The sequence below is a fragment of the Branchiostoma lanceolatum genome, chromosome 7 (assembly GCF_035083965.1).
Source record: "Branchiostoma lanceolatum isolate klBraLanc5 chromosome 7, klBraLanc5.hap2, whole genome shotgun sequence".
NCBI classification, from domain to species: Eukaryota; Metazoa; Chordata; class Leptocardii; order Amphioxiformes; family Branchiostomatidae; genus Branchiostoma; species Branchiostoma lanceolatum.
In genome coordinates, this window is record NC_089728.1 from 9,389,922 (window position 1) to 9,409,995 (window position 20,074).

Sequence of the window (20,074 nt, forward strand, 5' to 3'; positions counted from 1 at the left end):
GTATGAAATATTTAGGCTAAAGCCATAAAAACAGACCATGTATCTCAAAAGTTTTATAGCTTTGCATGAAAGAATAAAAGTGTTTGAGAATGATATTCAACTATTCCCTGGCTTGTCAGAGCATACAGTATATCAAATATGCAATGATCACCAATTCATAATACATGACAATATGCAGCAATGTCACTATCACAATGATACACATAATCATCAGAAGTAGTTGATTATTGCTAGTGGTATGAGTGCATTTTTTTGGGACTAGACTTCTGAACTTAATCCTTCTTTTTTTCAAAATTGGGTTCAAACTTTAGGTTACGCTGGTATCATAACTTCTGTAATATCTCCCTGAAAAAGTATGTTCTGTGAGTGGACTTTATTTCTCTATTTCTTCAAGGATCATCAACTATCATGGTTCTAAGCAGCCAAGCGGAGAGCAGTAGGTACCATCCCGATATTGCAATAGGCCAGGTATTGAAGAACTGTCCACAACAGAACCAGCCAACCTCAGATGACAAATGGCCTTGTGGCTACAGTAATTTGTTGAAGTAACCAGATATTTATTTTCAGGCTCATTACTTCTATAATGCCATATTCATTCCAGTGATCCCAGTGCCTCCACACTCCACAGAATCTTGATGAAAACGCCAAGAATCAATCAATTACCCGGCAAAAATTGCACATTTTGGGAAATTTGTGTGTCGGCGTCGGGTCCTCCCGGGCAATTTCCTGTCGGCATTGTTGTAATAACCTTTCCCCAAGGAAGCCATTAAGTCTGGGTCTTCATGAATATGCTATTAATTTTCATATCAGAGTTGGACTCGGACATTAGAAATGATGAAGGTTTCATACTCACATGCTGCCGTGATGGAAAATCCATTGTGTCGTGAACGAGAGCGTGCAAAATATAGGGACTCAGTTAGTCCAGGCATAGGTGCTCTACACACTTGGAAAACTCCTTACTGTTGCACTTTCATTTGTATCGACCCACAGTAACTTCTTTTGTTCAAAAGTCAATACAGTATTACCAATTCATTGTCAGTTTTTAAAGAAATCTATATTTAGCACATATATGAAATTTAGAATTTGAAGCGAGAGAAAATAAATCAGGTTGCAAACAATTGATATTGAAAAGATAAACACACCACACCCCAACTAATGACTCGTAGAATGAAGCAGAGTAACTTACCGTTCTGAGGTTGACATCAAGTCCTGCATCAGCCATTAGCGCTACAATCTCTTGGTTCCCATGTTTGGCACCCCAGTGTAATGCCGTCTGGAAGTACAGAAAACATTAAACAACATTACACACATCATCATCATCATCATTCCAGGGTGATACAACATTACAAACAGTGTAAAGTAAAAGTATGGAAAACCTTTACTTTGGTTCATTGACAGTAAAACTATCTGGAAAAAATGGTAAGTTAGGCAATTCTGCAATTTCATGTACATTGTAACTTCATTCATTAAAGACTGCCATTCCCGTATAGGGCTGTTTAGCCATAGTCGATGCTGTAGGGCTGTTGTGAATTAGGATTTTACCATGGTCAATACTGACCGATGGAGGCCATATATATATCATTAAAGGTGGTCTTTTGACCTCCAGATGAAACATGTGAACACTTATACCCATTTTCAGGTATAAGTAAGTGAAAATGAGCAAATAAGGTTAAAGAATCATATTTAGAAATCCCATAGCCATGGCACCAATAAAGGATTGACTCCTCAACCATTGAATCATGAGTCCAGTGAGCCATTCACTCTATAATTGATGTAGTATCCAAAATATGATTAATTATTTTCCCACTCAAGCATGAAATAAACACTTTACCTCTTTCCATTTCAAAACATATGAAGTCCAAATGCTTAAAAAAATTGTGCGTACATCTCTCTATTTTCCCGTTGAAACAATGAAACAAAACCAAAATATAAGCTTATGGGTGAAAGTCATTTGTCAACCCTACAATTTCATTACAAAGTAATTTTTTCAATAGTACATGAACTTGTACAAGATAAAGATATATGTTTATGCAGTATCTACACATTGGAGACTTAATATTAACATATTGTTAACACACAGAGTAGTGCATGATCACACTACTAGTATTTATACAAATAATAGTGCAGAATCACAGATATTCTATTTCCCATATAGTATAGTCTGTATAACAGTAATGCTAACAATGTGTTTCTTTCTGCTATGTCATCACTGCGACACTAAATGCCCTGCCATGTCAAAAATAATTTACCTTATACACCTAAAATTTCTTTCTAACTCCATGGGTGAAATAAAAGCAATAAAGACAACAGAGAAACATGATTACGTGAACCTTACATAAAAGCAATTGCACTGGACAACTCATATTTGGTTGTAGTTATTGGTACTACAGCAAATTATGACCAGCAATAATTTGTTCACAATTTCCTGTAGCACTGGCTTCATATAATGCAGCCCTTAATACTTGCTAGTATGTTCCCAAGGTACTTGACACATTTACTATGGCTGCTACAATTATTAATATCAAAGGGACCAGCACTGATGAGGAGCTTTCTTCCAAACAAAGTAAAATTGTCTGCTTTTATAATCAAAGATTTGCCAATAAAGAAAACTGCCGACTACCTTCATGTAAGGAAACGGTTTCTATCAGGGGAAGATGTCAAAATCAAGAATTGTTCCACAAAAGCATTGTACCATACATTAAGGGTCAAGCATGAACTTGAGAGCTGATCCCCAAAGCTGGCTGTCAGGATAATGAATAAGTGTGCAGAATGTTTAACCCTACTTGAACTTCCTATTCAACTGCAGGCCTTGCCATAATGAAACCAGCATGAGTGCCACGATAAGGCATCTCCGCACAACTGTAGGCCAAAATTAAACCATCAATAAAATCTAAGAGGATTTATTAGGGCTGGCATTATTGTCCTGATCTGGACTGTTCAGGGAGTGAAATCAGGCCTGCAGTGGTAAAAGGCCTGATAACATTATCTCCCAGGGAAGAATGGACCAGATTAGAAATTACGTTGCACCATAAAGCAGTGGGGAAATCAGCCCCATCTGCCTTGATAACTTGTCGCGTTCAGGGCTTTCAGATTCAAAAGTGTTTCAATTCGAATTATACAGGGAAGGGTGATAAGAGAAATCCCGTAGCCAACTTTACGGGTCACAAAACTGATTACGACAGGTTGTAAAGAGCGGTATTCTATCCTATCGACAACCACACATACTGTCAAAGACTTTGCACTATTGAGCAGTACATCATGTTTACCAAAGAATAAACATTACTTGCTAAGAAAGGACAATTAACTCATATTGGTCTGACCACAAGAATACTGACTGAGAAAGTCTTGGTAGTTGGTACATTTTTATAACTCTCAGGACATGGAGAGACAACTGACAAGTCTTGTTTAACATTCTCACAAAGCAATTCTTTGCTGCAAGACTTACAGCACTAGTAACCCTTTCCGACCAGCGCACCATGATCACCCACTGCCGGTTTACCAGCTGTCTACATTTATCAGCCAGGCAGACAAAACTTTCATGTTCCATCTCTTTGACCCCTCTGACCAGGAGCAAATGTCAGCCACATGAAGACTCTGTGCAGCAGCCTGGGACCTGGGAGCGCCAGCATTGACTGCTTGACTTCTGACCCAGAAAGTGCAGGTTTTGTGGGCTGCACAAGCATAATTATCTTATGATTTATCAGGTTCAGAACTCTGGGGGTGGGTCACTAGCTGGGCCTGGGTCAGGGTAGGGTTAACCAAACAGATTGAGAAGTGTTATGTTTTTATCTACACTAATGGTCTCCGTTTCTACCTGTCTTAGCGATACCTTAGCATCCCCATTAATCCAGGTGAAAAAGAGAAGAGCGTATAATACAAAACTGAACATAACATATCATGTAAACAACAACAACCCATTAGATCCACATGTCTACATCTGCACCTTTATCTAGGTATAGAAATTATCATTATTTTCAAAGTAATTTCATAGTTGGAGACACCGACAAATAAACGAAATATTCAATTTTGCAGACTGACAAAAATTTGCCTTTTTTGCATTTGATAAATGTGCTTAAGAGGGAGAAATGAACAAAAGTACAGAGACCCTCTCCCCTCTCCTGTGCTTCCTGCCATACATGCTAAACTTACTGACCATGCAATCTCACTTGACCTCCAGTGAGCAGGAAAAATGCAATTTTGGCCTGGCTGTCCGTGTGGAGGTTACAGATGGCATCGCTGGGGCAGACCTCCCATCCAATTATGACCTCATGATTACGAGATGATGGTCATCTGCTGAAGTAATATTTGATCCGCCATATGATCATAAAAGTTAATATTCCACAGAATATGAACTCTACATCAGGCTTGACACCTCATATTTCTGTTCATTCCCAATGTATAAGCCGACTGGCCATGCAGATAATAGATGGATGGGGCACGTCCCTGTAGGTCCCCTGGTCTTGCGGCATTACGACCAGGAGCCAATGCTTGTTCTCACCCAGCCAGGGAGGTCATCTTCCAAGTATTCAAACGGCCGCTTCCATAAATCATTGATCCAAAAGTCATTACTGCCAGGACAAAGGGATTCGTGTTTGGTGCTAGGCAGACCGAGGGATAAAAGAAATATCAGGACCTTCCATGTGCGAGGAAACAAAGTAAATCCCACCATTCCCCTGGTGTTTGCCATTCCAGCCGGTTTCCTGTCTTCACTTCTGAACAAGTCAGGAGGTCAGTGTTCATCACCACCACTAAGAACCTCAAGTCTCTCCATTAATCATTGACAAGGAACTTTTCCTGTTGCGGACTTGATTGCGTGTCACTGAGTTTCTGATGCAGGCATCACGGATTGGAGGCGCTCAGTCACAATATACATTGTTGTACATTGTACCAACATTGACTTTTGTTTTTTTAATTTTATCAGTCTTAGGATAGTAATGGATTGCATATTGGTCACATAAAACTCTGTACAGTCATCAATCATGTTTCTATGTTGTGTCAGCAAAATAGACCTTCCAGGTAAAACATTTGACTTAAGCGTAGCCTTGACATTTACTTCTCTATGAGTGATGTACACTGTATAATATCAAATCTGTACTGGTTACCTGCAAGACTGGAAAGTTAACATAACTGAGTTATCTAATTTGGCCATCATCATACTACAGTATATGTATCAACATGTACCAAATACAACCTAAAACTCTCCATAACACTACCTTGAACTTTTCTCAGATCCATGGGAAAAACGTTGTCCATAAAGCCTGTCAGTTTATTGCTCAGATCCAAGAACTAAATCCTGGCTGTCTGTCTGGAATTACTTTCAGCCCTTCTACTGCCTGGTCACAACCACCGGTAACATTGTAATAATCAGTTATAGGTCCAGAAAGACAAGGCATCATCTCATCCCCAACCAAGTGAATAATTACCCAAAACCACAGAAGTGCCTGGAAATTAAAACGATAAACAGTGTTATCACACTGCTGCTGCCTATATTGGATTCCACTGGCCAGCACAGATCCATAATTCAAAACTCTGCCTAATCCAGAGGCAACAGTGGCTACAATATTACTCTTTTTGCTTCCGTGGTTCATTTTGGCAAACACAGTGCTTACACAAAAATCAATAAATCAATTTTATGTTAACATTTTGAGTGGAAATGTCTGTGAGGACTTTAAAAGTGCGTCTTTGTAGGAATTGTTTCCCTAACACTGGCAGTACACTGGATGAAACTTAAGTTAAACTTGGCTGGCATCTTTGTGGACTTATAACAAAGCAGGAGGAAAGGATATGTACAGTTTCCATCCTAGGACAGCCCTCTACAACGCATTTGTTTCTGACAAAATACATAACACATGTTACAGGTATACAGGCATCTGTAGTGATAGCATGATCTTTTGCACTTGAAACAGTTATGAAATGGGTCTCTCATACCTTAGGCCTAAACAGTTGTGTGTGTTTTCTGTCACCTTTATCAACAGCTGACAATCACTGTCAGTTCATAGATAGCAATATTTTCTTGCGTATGGTTATTCAAATGAAGAATTAGAATATCAGCCATAATCATAAATGGGTTTTTCTAATTACCTTTACTTGCAATTAACATCCGACACATTACTAGGTCAGTTTTCTTCAACTGCATGTAAAGAATGTTCATGTATTGAAGAACTAAACTTAAGAACCAAACTTACCAGAACTTAATTACAATGTATGTGACCATACATAATTGTCTGGTTACTTTGGATGATTTTTGAGAGTATATGTCGAGCCATGATACCATAATAGCATTAATAATAGCAAGTGTTGATAAAAAAAATAAATGAATATGGTACATTTACTGATATAATACGATGAAGTTTCCATTTCCTAACTGTATAAAATTGAGCTGCCATTTCACATCTTGCAGCATGTAGGGGCATCCCTGTGATCTTGGCCAATATTTTGTGAACCTGACTAGTAGCAGTAGTAGTGGTAGATCTTTCAACAAGGCAAAAGCCCAGGGTAGTGTTTCTGCTCTGCAGGAAGGACAGAAATAGCAGGGAGCAGACTCCAAACATACCACAAGGCGCGACAAGTGATGCTGGATGATGGGTTCCTGAGATTCTTGTGAGTGAGGCATTTCTCGGTGACAGGAGGGACCCCATTATTGCCACCTTCCTGCTATCCCACATCAGTTTTGATGGAGTCTTGATACGTATCAGTGCCAAATATTTGGCCTTGCAGTGGGGCTGTGACATGGGCCGGCCTAATGGCGTATTACGAGATAGGGGTCGACGTGAATGATGTCAGCAGGGTCAACATGGCGGAATCCTAATCTTGTACTAACATTGACTTCCAATACACCCAAAAATGGCGCCGTTTCTCCGGCCGACCAGTTTCTGTGTTAGTATTCCGTGTCTACATGCTCCGCCTTGTCTCATCTCCCACCCGTGGCGCGGCAGGCCTCCGGATAGTCGCTAAATCCACAGAGTACGACATGCCGGCCCCAGTAGAGACCCGCAGAAATAATTCATAATTCCCCCCAGCCAAGACCAACATCTACCCGCCTAATGGCAACTATGCAAATAATTCCTCTAATTTGCTAAAAGCTGGGAGGCATGTTTATATGGAGTGTAGGGGGTTAAAGGTTTATCCTGACCCTCTTGTGGAGTCATTAAGGCCGTTCCGAGCTCCCCAGAAACTACACAACCCTTAATGGTGAATTCCAATTCATTAGGAAGACTGCCGACTTGAGACCAATCTCAGACTAGACCAAGTCAAATGCTTTTGAGATCCCTTGGACCAGAGTACCGTCTAAAGCTCCTTTTAGTTTTAGCTTTCGATATTCCCTCGCTCGGGCACTTTGTGTAAAAGGCTTACCTGGTCATCTTCTAAATCATATAAAATGTACCTCTGCTGGACATGGTCATTCTAGCAATGAAAGAAATATCTTGTAATAACTTATATTGCCCGCTCTGGCCACAAGGGACATCTGGACTTGCTCACATCTCTGTAAAATCTACTTTAACATCAGTTTCCAATAACCTTCTTGCCAGCTTACATCAGCCACCCTGTAATGCCCACATTTCCTCAGGGTCTCTGTCCAACCAATGAAATATTCATAATGGTCAAGCTGCACTGATCTGATTTGTGATCAATTTTTAACAGAACCTGTGTTAACAGTGCAACATTATTGCAAGGGAGCCAATCCTGACAAGGTGCAACATCAATAACTCTACAAACAGCACAACTTCTGTTGGGGCTGAAACTTTGTAGAACTGAGAGCAATGTAGTATCTGAACGTTTACAGGTGAAACATGCTACTGTTCTCAATCATATAAAATCTGTTCTCCCTCAGTCTGTATCTGGACCAAAAGAACATAATCATCAAGAACTCGGGAGAAGAATAGTTCCAGTAAATAAGGAGTTAGGTCCACTGATATCTGCCCCTCCCTACCACAGGTAGATTAGAACACAATCATGGCACAAAGATGGAAGCCAACATCCGATGCCTCCTGCATCAAGAGCAGCGTAATGAGAATCAGCCCTTGAAATGCCAGTATTGCACGACCACTCCTGCATTTTATTATCCAGGAGACTTACATGATGTCAGCAGTGGTCAGACCAAAGAAGTACAAAGTGGAACAGGCATCAATTTGCTGCTGCCCTTTGGTCTTTTGGCCTGAGTGCTTCAGCAGATTTCTTCGTTAATGCCGCAGCCACTGAGGAAATCTTCAAAAGCTGGTCCACAAATGCAATAATCCATAACTGATGCAAGCAATAACATTGTGGGCAAGTGTATTAGTGAGGTGCTTTCTGGTTGGGGGAACTGTGTGTAATCCTTCATGAAAGATTCACCTCGCGGTGAGGACGGTCAGGCAAAGGGAGCGGGGGCTGAAGTACAGAAGTGCTGGCTGACCTCAAGGTCAAGGGGCAGGCAGACAGTGGGCGCTGGAAGGCTGACCAGTCAGAAATATTCTTGTGATCAAGCAGTACCCACAGCCGCACACATGAGTACAGACATGCAATATGTGCATCTTTCCTGTGTGATCATGGCTGCTTCTTATTTCACTTGTACATTCTGGATGCCTAGGAAAACACAAAGGACTACATGTGCTAACCAAAGGGACTCTGTCTGCTTTTCAAGTTGCCAGGCTTCCAACACTATAGTCAAACAAGTCCGCAGGACAAAAGATAGTTTCATAGGGTGACTTTTAGTATAGAGGCAACACCAGCCTGACAGGATGTCTAGTTAGGCAAATTTGCACCCAGCCCTTAATGAAGTCCCAGAGGACAGAATTAGATGCGAGAAATGTGGATTATGAGAATCTAAGGATCTGGTGTTATTCCTACTTTGGTATAGTGACTGCAAATCAAGGAGTATATTTACTATGCTTCCTACATTGTACATTGCTAATTTCTGTTAACTGATTTTCTTTAGCGGGGCAAGTTAGGCAAGTCCTTACATACACACCACCTATGCTCTCATTGACACATCCCTACAAACTGCTAGACAAAACAGCCTGGTCAAAGTAAAGACATGACCTGAAAATGAGGACACGGCATTGACATTGACTCAAACAGTTACGGAATTTATGATTTGATCCCACAAACTGTATCATCAAATATTAAAGAAAAGACTATTACATTTAAATCAAAAAAAGTACAGTACTGTTTTGATCTGTTGAACATTGCTTAAAGCAGTTTCAATGGTCACAAAAGTCTGGGTGGACAAAGGGCTGAGTAAAATATGTCTCTGTTTTCTGAGATCTGAAAGCCTGACTGTTGGCCACTTTGATGTCTGAGCTGCTAAGCAAAGACAACTTTAGCATGATAATGTCAACCCTGTAGGCCACCCTGACCACACAACCAATTGTCCCTGAGAAAACGGCATCTTTGTCCACCAGTGTGTGCGGACATGTATGCGATATGAGCCGCTTTGATCCCCCCAACAAAGCCCTGCAAAATATGCAGCTGCAGAAGAAGGGAAGAATCAGCACATCATTACAGAGGGGTCAGGAAACCCTCTTATCCAATCAATTACACGCCATTTGTCCTGAATCCCAGAAACATATCTGCCCACCTCCAACCTGGGGGACTGTACAAGCACACAAGAATCATGTCCAGCCACATCTGGACCACATTGTCACTTCATATTGCTGTGCCTTACCAACAAATTACAAGGCTGCAAGGTGAACCTAACACTTCAGCACAGGTTGGACCAGTCAAACTTCACAAAATGCCAAGAACTCAAACTCTGAGACTCAACAACGACATCAAAATCAACTAATCCTGACAGTAAGTCTGTACAGTATAAACTACTAACTGCCACATAGCAGACATTCTCCGAAATGCCCCCCTCCCACACTTCCTGACCAGGTATATATTTTTCCATTCCTGCGGCTTCTAAATCACCCAGACTCAGTTTCTAGGCAACCAGGTCATCTGAACAATTTTGGATTCAGTCTATCACCCTTTGCTGCAATATTTCACATTGGAATAGGCTTACTTGCCACTTACTTACCTACTTGAAGGGAATCACATCCACAGTTATAACAAAACAACATTTCCATCTATCTCTACAGGAGAGAGTCAGGTACTAATGGCTCACAGACATTTTGTCATTAAACCAATGCCTTCAGGTCTTTATCATAGTCCAGGACTGTCACTTTTCAGCTCCACTTTAATTCAAGAGGCAGGGAAACATATGGATGTGAAAACAGTTTCTAACAAAATCTCAAACCATACATACTGTTCAGATAAAGGTTATTACCACATCTTGGATAAGACTTTGATCTCCTAATTCTGTCTCAGCGATCTGATTTGTGGTTCAGTTTCTGTTCCCATTTAGTCTACAACTTGGAACATGCTTAAGTAAGTTACCCTGCTTTCACTAGTGTCAGCGTCTATTTCACATGTTTCCTATTACAACGTGTGCAAACACAAGTTTAGAGACCTGGTCTTAGTTTGCCTTACAGGAATTTGCCAAGAAAGTTCAAACAAATTAGTGCTGCAAAGTAGGAGAATTGCACTCTGAAGCACAATGCTCCCATTTGATGAGCAACCAGCTTTTTTTACAGTGTGCTTGTGAAGATGTAACTGTGATTAAGAAGCCAGTATCTTTGCAGAAGTGTCAGCTGTACAAATAAGGTGTTTGTTCAACGAGGTGTTTGAGGGGAGATGAAAGTGTTTCTTGATCTGCCAAAACACTCAAGGTCTTGTGACCAGGGTAATGTGCGATAGTCATGCCCAGTAAACAAAGGTACATGTTGGTGACAACATTTGGGAACCCCTGCATGCACACAAAGTTTCATCACAATAACACATGTACCAAAGACTTATATGTATTCCAAAATTAAGACATTCAAAGTTTTTCCTAGCATGTTAATGAAGCCATGTCCCCCAAAAAATTGTCACTATCATTTATTTCTGATCAGGAGCATAGAAAGCTTTATTCTGAATCTCAAAACAAGGGGGCATATCATTATCAACATTCAAATTACAATAATGACATAGGCCTTATACTTACATGTATGGTCCAAAGATCATAATTAATGGCATCTTTTTACATGCTACAGGGTCCTAATGTCATTTTTTAGTAATTTCCAATGATTTTATAAATTTGACACTTGGTATGGTCAGCTTTGTTTACATAAATCACAACCAGAGCATCTAGTGTCTGTGATGTGTAAAAGTCTGCCAAGGCTGCTCCAACAGGCCCTCACCACCCACAGGCACCGGGAGTATAGACTACACATGTCACTACACAACCATCAAAGGTACAAATCAACTTCAGCATGCTGGAATGTGCTCATGGGGCATGTTGGCTCTCCTACCACAGAATACATGCCACACATAATACAGAGAACTTCTTCAAACTCTGGGACATAGGTAACATTCCTGTCTACATAGAATAGACTAGTTTCTATTTGTCTCTTTCAGTGCATGAAGTCAAACATCACTTCCAGTGGGCAATTCTGATTGTAACTATCCAAACTGGCAGCTGTTATGAATATAGATGCCAATTCTATAACACTCTAGAAGACTGGAAGGTTGCATTCATCATTCCAGTATGAGGTCCTCAACTCCCAACATCTGCTTGGAAGAGGTACTAATGAATAAAGAGCCTATTTTACCCATCTTTTGCTTATAAAATACACCTTAAACATGATGTCACATCTGCATGCACCTATGTATCCAGTATGCATCCAGAATATATTGATTACACCATACTTTTGTACACCTACCTGTACCCTTGTAATTTTTGTATTGCTTTCATACCAATTCATTTCAATTCATATGATCATTAGTTCTTTTCATCAAATTTTTGTTCCCCACATAACTTTTAATTGACCCTCACTCAATAGGTTTCCACTGCCCTGCCGTGGGCAAAGCATTGTGGGGTAACATCCAATTGCTTTGTGAACATGTACATGCACTTACGATAGAAAGAACAGATATATACTTACAAACTACGCATCCCATCCGCAAACACCAATCAGCACAGGCCACAGGAAGGTAGACCATGTTTCCATCAGGGACCACAGCATCACAGCGGCACATTTACACATGTAAAGGAACACAGAAAATACTCCATCAGCAAAGATGAGCCTTTTCTGGAATTAATGAATAAATTGCCCACCAACAATTGCTCTAATTCCCTGGGAGTGTTGGTGATAACAGACCAACATCCCTGCACAAATGGGGCCTTGCCAGTTGCTCTTGCCTGATACATAAGTAAGCATTTGTCGGCTGCTAGCATGAATGAGTCGATGTGACTTGCCATTGTATGGGGAGACATCCAGCCTCAATATAACACTGCTGTTCATTAATATCTTTGCCTTATAAATCAGTTTCCATCAGATTCAATTTTTCAAAAGATGAGAAGCATGAAGAATTTACATTTTGCATTCCCTCTGGATAAAATGAACTGTTGGTAATGAATTAATCACATGGCTAATGAATCACACAAATCATTACTATGATATGCAGATGGTATTACTTAAAACAAGCAGGAAGCGATATGCAGGGAATTATGATTGTCCAAAATGAAAATGGTTCATAAAGAAATGATGCTTCGTGAAAAAAATATTTAGGGCTCAATATTTTGAAGTGGTATATATCTTATTGGCAGGATATGAATTGGAAAATATGGTCATCATTCAACTGAATTCACACTGTATTTAAAGCCTTAATCTATAATGCAGCAAGACAAATAACCTAACCAACAGCCAGCAAAATGATGTTTAAACTAGCTCTAAATTCAAATTCAGACCAGTAGAAATATATAAATATACATTATGCACATTCCACCCACTTCCGTTGGGTTGTTTTTCTTTTTTTTTTGGCAGTTTTAATACATAGTAAAAGTTAGTCAACAAGAACGATGGCCAAATGCCTGTCAGCGACAACCACATTCCTCTGTTCCTCAGCAATGTCTTAATGGTCCCTTCGATCATGTGCCTGTCACCCTTTGTTCCTATCTTGTCGCCACAGGCCTGGTCTCCAGTCTGATGCCACAAAGATATTACCAGGATCTGAAAGGTATCTAGTCCGGGAAGCTACAAATCACCACGACCCAACACCGGGCTGGACACAGCACGTTCTAGCGGTTATCATGTAAACATGTTGCTACATCCCAGTGTATTTGTCAACAACAAGATGGCAACTACAGATAGATTGGCTGAGTGGAGACGGGACGCCTGAAGGAGAATGTTATCTCACCCCAGAATGTCTATAACAGTGGTGCGGCACAGTCATCCTGGCCCCAAGCTATCAAACAGGCTACTTCTAATTTAGGAGAAGTTTCACAATGGATAGAAAACCTGGTCTACACCCTGCCTGTGTTTGTGATAAGGATAATTATAGACAACACAAAAGGTATCATCCTGTTTATTCTGACTTACCCCCTGTCCACCGATCATGTGTGTCACAGCGATGTTCCATCCAGTTGTCCAGTCGGGCAGGAGTAGTGAGGAGAAGGGAAGACAATAGAAGACAGGTTTAATCATAGGAAACACAGCTATTGTCCCACTTAGAGCTGGTGGACTGAACCTCACAGAAGCTAAGGCTGGAGATTTGCTCTTTTTGTTTAACTGATATTTGTAACATTCCATTTACTGACAATTGTAGGATTATAAGACTGGATGATAAACACAATTATATATATCATAATGAGGTATAAATCAAATCCATAGTATTACATTTATTCTAAATAAGTGATTCATACATATATTATTAATAGATGATGCTTTATAATATATTACAACAGGCTATGGCCATGAAATTCACCCTGAAGCATATGTCTATTTAATCAATGCATAGAACATTTTGTATTTGTAAATTTCAGTTGTACTACTGTATATATGTACAAGAAGAGTTAGACAGGATTGAATGTCCTCTGTATGTGTGTTTCACTCTAGTCAAAAGGAAATTCAAGATAATCAACTTTTTTCAGAGAAGCTGCAAGATTGAAGTGAACAGAAATGGTGGTTGGTGGCTGCATTTTTACAAAAGCCCACTTGTAAATACGATAATCCTCTGTTGCACATTGTGGAGTGCAGAAGTGTATCCTGTGGTGATCCTATTCACAACAGCCAGAAGACCAAACTGAGCCAACTAGTAAATTAGATTAAGTACACAGTCTCTGCCATTTACCAGCCACGGGTTGGGGTCTGGAATGTCATTTACTTCCAGAATTAGTTGAATAACCCAACATCCCGGTCTTTCTGAATATGGAGATTGGTTCCTAAAGGGACAAAGGGGGTCTTCTGTTGGTGTAACTTACCGAGACAAAATCCTGGGTAGCAGCACCGGGTCAGCACATGAGAAAAGAAAAAAACATAAAACCAATGGTAAGAAAGGGTTTGACTCCTCATAGGAGAAATTTTTGCCCTATCCTAGGAACAGTACAAATATCTGGCATGCATCCATCTACTTCAAACTTAAAATTAACAAATGACCACAAATGGGAAACTAATGAAACTGTAATAGTTTTATTACAAGGAGTTCTGCTGTTGTATGCTGGTTACTACATGCTGTTTGTCTACACTGGCCACTCAAAAAGCCATCTGTCATGTCAACAGGTTATAAATCAGGCCATAGAGTCTGTCACAAAACCTCCCCTGCCTCTCCTCTCTTCTCAGGACTGGACACATGTTTGGACCTTCTGTGTGGTTGCCATGGTAACCCGACTGTGTGGGGTGGAACACTACAGAGAGAGACAACATTTCTGTATCCTGGCAACCCACGCCTTATCTCCATCCCTCTGTGTAAACATCACAAAGCCTGGAGAGACCATAAAAATGTAGGACTTCATGTCTCATTGACTTCACACTGGGAACAAAGCTGCCTCATCATCACTGCCAATTCTCACCTACTTGTCAGAACCTCCTATTTACTTTACAAACTACCCCCCCCCCCCCCTTCTCTTCAGCAATCAGCACACCCTGTTTTTCTACATCTCTGGCATAGTTGGTACCCATATACAAGGTTTGAGATAGGCGAGCGTGTCTCTTCATGTTGCCGCATACAGTCAACACAGTGATAAGATAGGGACAACAAGCTCCTTGTGTGTACCTGTGTTTTTACTGATATTCTCACAACATCAAAGAACTACTGATACTGCTAATCTCTGTGAAAAGCAACACCCTATTGATTTACAAGCTATTGACATGGAAAAATTCAGAAGGAAAAGAAAGCTCTAGATAATTTTCTCATAAGACAACAGATGGTTGCATTCAAGTACAGCAGACAAGGACTGTGCTGGACAGACTGTTACTACTCTGAAATGAAATGGGCCAGTGGAAACTATCTGGATGCCATACACAGAAATACTGAGTTGACAGCACAGGCTCCTTGGAACAACATTAGAGCCAAACAATGTAATACTCCTATACACAAGATATTTGAACCTTGAACCGCCGGCAATTTATCCTGCCGACCAAGTCCCACGTCCCCCTTGTAAAACTTTAACATACAACATGTCCTAATCTGGCAAAACAACCAGGGGAATAAATCAACTGTAGTGGCGCCATAACTAAGCACATGTTTTCCCCTACAAACTTGCAGATAGAGGCCCATTAAGATAAGATAAGGTGCATCAAGGTCCTGTTTGTGGCCCCTATTAATAGACTTCAGCAGGAATATAGACTTGTCAGCATACCAGCCGAACGCCAACTCAACAGAATCTGTCACAATTTACGGGATGGATTTCAAAGCTTCGCCCATTGAGCACATGTTTTACAAATTCTTAGGTTCACAGGGATAAATCAAACACTAACAAACAAGATGTAGTGTAACCAAAACAGGTTTACATTGGCTTACTGGGGCATATTTGCTTGGGAGTATTTACAGCATCTGTTGATGGACATTGGACTGAATGGATGGACTCAATATGACAGGACGTCAGAGATATCTGGACTATCTGTCTAAATCTTATTAAAGGCTGAAAGCTGCACATTCCCTCTGGGTCCAGACTTAACTGATAATGATGAGAATCTCCCCACTCCAACATTGTGCTGGCCCAACACCCTGGATAAGTAACAGATGGCATCACAGGCAAAGTTAAAAGGATTACAACAGTCAGACTGGCATTTTCTCATCTGTGCAAATTGATTACAAACTTATCACAAGTATGGATGGTTGTGACTCAGCATAGCTCATGCTGGGACTTCACACAAAAGAAAGTCATCACTCTCCGAACAGATGACAATGGATTATAGTCCTGACCATAGAGGTACACTGTGTTCTTTTGTGAATATTGGTGTTTTACAGTTCACACCATATTTGTAGCCTGGTTAACCCTGCCCCTGGGATATGAACCCATAACAAAGACCTTTCCGCTATAGAACAGTTGGACCATACAAACATATCCCTGGTATATCTAAGTCTTTCTTTCTGTGTATTTTCCATGACAAATCCTGACATGTTTCCTATTGTCTCATCAAATAACAAACTGTATTTAAAACGAGACTAGAATACATTCAACACAACTTTCTATTTTTCTTAATCTTGATACGAAAAGGATACCACTTTTGTCCCTTAAAATCATCTTTGTATTCCAGATGTTTATGTTACTAAAATATGTGTAAACATTTTTGAATTTTCAATCTACGAATCAAAACATTTAGGTTAGGCGATAACGTCCATGATATTCCCCTGTATAATCAGGTCATTTGTTGCAATGGGGGACCAAAACCAAGCCACATCCCTTTCTTTGATACATGCAGCAACATTGACTTCTGACCTGATCTCCCCACTTAAAAATCAGGGAGAGTGCAGGCTACATTGTGCAGCAAATGTACCATGACTGGAGGTTACACAGCCACAGCCACAGGATCATCAGAATGGGCAGATTTGTCAGGACCTGGGCAGGGAAACGATTCACACTCCACAAACTTCTACCATTATTCAACCTTCTAAAGACACTTTCTCCTGAGTTGTGGTATAAAACTGTGATGATAAAGTTACAGATATTGTGGGTTCCCTGATCCTCTGACCTTACAAATGTTTCCATCAGGAGACCACTTCAAGGTTAGAGCTGGGCAGAACGTTGTTATTGGAAAGTGTCACACTCAATTCATAACAAGCCCAGCTGCAATAAGTAAGACGGTAACAGTAGATGTGATACTAATATAGCTCATAAAGTGGTCATCATGAGGGACATAAGACACATTAGATCCACCTTAACACAGGCACTTTTACACACTTAACACAAAGGGCTTTTCACTTAATGTAAGGAACAACATGACATAAATCTGTCGGCTGTGGGCAGGGATTGCTGCAGGCAAGGTTTTAGTATGGAGATGATGAATACGTGTCTGACAACTCAAGCCTTTTTATGTTCCTACGTAATTATCAAGCACACCTGCAACTTCTGTTTCCATCAGACACCTTTTCACACCATTAAATCTAATGTCCGTCATACATGATACATTTTGACGGCAGGGGAAAGCCAGACAATTGTAAAACAAAGCTATTGAAAGCATCAACAAAGCCTTCGATGTGTTTGGAAAGCCAGCTTTTTCAACAAAATGTGTTCTTTTTTTCCAAATAATTCGGAAACTTTCAATTTCTGCTGTTATACTTCGCTCACCAAAATTAAAGTCTAACTTTTGAATAAACGAACTCTGAAAAGCAATGCAGTTGTCTCAGCACAAAGTCAGCAGGTCCACAACAGGTTGTCTCCCACACACACACCTGGCTAGACAAGATCAACATTAATTCTGGACCTTTGTGGCAACATCGCCTTAAGACCACAAAATCAGACTTGACTATCAATAAAACAAAGTCTTCACACTGTTCGGGCCAAAGGTGCCACTTGCACTGCTGAGGATGCAATCAAGCACAAAAGGTCCCAAAATCAGAGGGCAAGCCCTGTGGAAACAGGGTAGGAACAACTGACCCTGAACAACCTTGTCCACATTAAAAATACATGTTTGGGGCCTAGATGGAAGCCAGCCTAGTGCAAGTGTACATGTTTAAGGTATCTTAATAACATCGGCAAAGTAGGGTAGAGATTGTGGCCGCTGTTGGCAGTAGGTACGACTGTAGCAGAGAGACCATGCATGAGTGCTGATCGGTCCTGACAGCCAGCATGGACTCAACAAAGCGAGGGTTACAACATAATTACCAGCACCCAGCCACACCTGTGTAAATTATGAGCACTCTTTTACCACTTGAACATAAAAGAACAAAGAAAACAACTGTTACAAGTCATTATTCTTGCAAATACAAGTTTTCCTACATGCCAATAGCCGCCACGGTCGATACTTAAATGTAAACTTTGGGAGGGGCAATGCAAACACCACACACAAATGAATAAATAGTATAATCAGAGGACTACATGATGAGATAGTGTTCACGAGGTGGAAACATGATGAAGTGGCCTCACCTTTTTGGAGGCCAGGTTGGGGTCCTGAGATAGTAGCCTCCTGAGTGCAGACACGTTGCCCACAGCTGCCTTCAACATCCATTCCTTTTCTAGAACATCCAGCTGCAGATGAGAGGGGGAGGGGGTGAAAGAACATCCTGAATTGGTGCATCAGCATGAGTGATAATTGTGCAGGTGCTAGAAAGATTGTTTTTAGCAGTAACAAGCAACTTATCCATGCAGAATTGGCCCCTTTCAATCATCTCAATGCTGCTGGTGAAGCCGGATGAATGAAGACCTTTGTTAAGTGCTTTGACCAAATTAGATGAGAAACAGATAGAAGCGGCACAGGCTTTGAGGTGCACTTGAAGCTATCAGTGAAACATCTTGCAGAGACTGCCACATTTCAATAGTGGCGCTAGAGGTGTTACTACTTTTGAGTACAGATTTCCAACATGCAGAGTCCAAAGTTTAAGAGCAAACAAACAAGGTGGAGTCTCATGCTTTACATACTGTTAACATGTATGCAGGTCACTAGATTAGCGCCAAAGTGTGTTTCCCTAAATTTGAATGAAACATCTTTTTCTAGATTTGGTAAAAATATGTATTTTCCCAAAGTATTTCCCCCCCCTATCATAAAGACATTTTGTAACAGCAACATCCCTACTTGCAAAACAGTGCAATAAAAATATCACATGCACACTTACAGATTATCGAGTAAACTTAAGCTATCTTCATCCACACTAAGCACACAGATTACACACATGTAGCACACACACTAAAGCAGGGCTGTCTCCAGGACCCGTCCCTCCGTCCTGGGACGGAAATTTGCTAGTTGAGACGGGAAACATTTCCCCCAGTCAGTCCAACAAGAGCTTTTAAAAAAAGCTGGCGTTTCGGCTACGTTTATAAGTGTGAATTGTCTTTTCCCTTTACTTGAAGTAAAATCTGCCAGAGGAAGTCACTCAAGGGCTGTTCAGTCTATAAGAAAAATTGTCATTTTGGGAAATGAGTACTGTTTTAATAGAGAAAGGCAGATTGGGGAAAGCAATTTTGAAGTTACGTCACTTAACTTAAGTGCTTTTGAAAAAGCTGGTCTTGGCCTACAACTTGTACTTATTTGTAAAATGTATAATAGGCTCATTATAAAAGCTATCAATGTAATTATGTACATGGCACGCAATAAAACATAAAATTTGAAAAAGCACCATTGAATCATCAGCACTATGGTAATTAAGTGAAATAGAAGTTCATAACAGCTAAGGTTCTATCTAAAATGACTACCAAATGTCAAACAAATCAACAGCTACCTCATCCGTATTATTCTGGTTTCCGCATTTACAACATTTCTTCCTTATTTTCCTGGGTAATTTTGCTAAAATTCATGAAAATTCCCATAGTTTTGTGCCGAGGGGCGCCACTTTCCACGTCCGTGTTGTCTGAATGAAGTCGATACTGAACAATGGAGCATTTGCTACTGTAACAAAGAATCGCTGTTTTGCAAACAACATCAAGAGCCTCTGTTTACATCGGGGATAGAAGTTTAGTGGGGAGTGTTTTGCAAGAATCATCTTACCGCGCATAGGAGCCGCTGCACGGTATTTTCCATTACAATGAACAGAAAAATTCGAATGCCGGGTTTGGAATCTATGAAGTCCTGTTCATAAGACAAAGGCCTTGTATATATTAAATGAATATTTAAAAATAACAAATATAAAATATTTCTTT

General features: G+C 40.4%; 1 protein-coding gene across 2 annotated transcripts in view; it reads right to left on the bottom strand.

Moving 5' to 3' along the window:
* Nucleotides 1-741: 741 nt before the first annotated feature.
* LOC136439095 (ankyrin repeat domain-containing protein SOWAHA-like) overlaps nucleotides 742-20,074 on the bottom strand; it is a 29,958-nt gene continuing 10,625 nt past the window's right edge. Inside the window, exons 6-9 of one of the 2 annotated variants that reach the window (XR_010756486.1) lie at nucleotides 18,368-18,469; nucleotides 14,261-14,272; nucleotides 11,943-13,382; nucleotides 1,187-1,273 (exon numbers count right to left, since the gene is read on the bottom strand). Coding sequence is in view for 1 of the 2 variants with exons in the window: in XM_066434274.1 (XP_066290371.1) it covers nucleotides 767-856; nucleotides 1,187-1,273; nucleotides 18,368-18,469 (279 nt within the window). In the remaining variant the exon portion in view is untranslated. Of the gene's footprint in view, nucleotides 857-1,186; nucleotides 1,274-11,942; nucleotides 13,383-14,260; nucleotides 14,273-18,367; nucleotides 18,470-20,074 lie in introns of those variants that run through there. The other variant, XM_066434274.1, reaches the window with a different exon arrangement.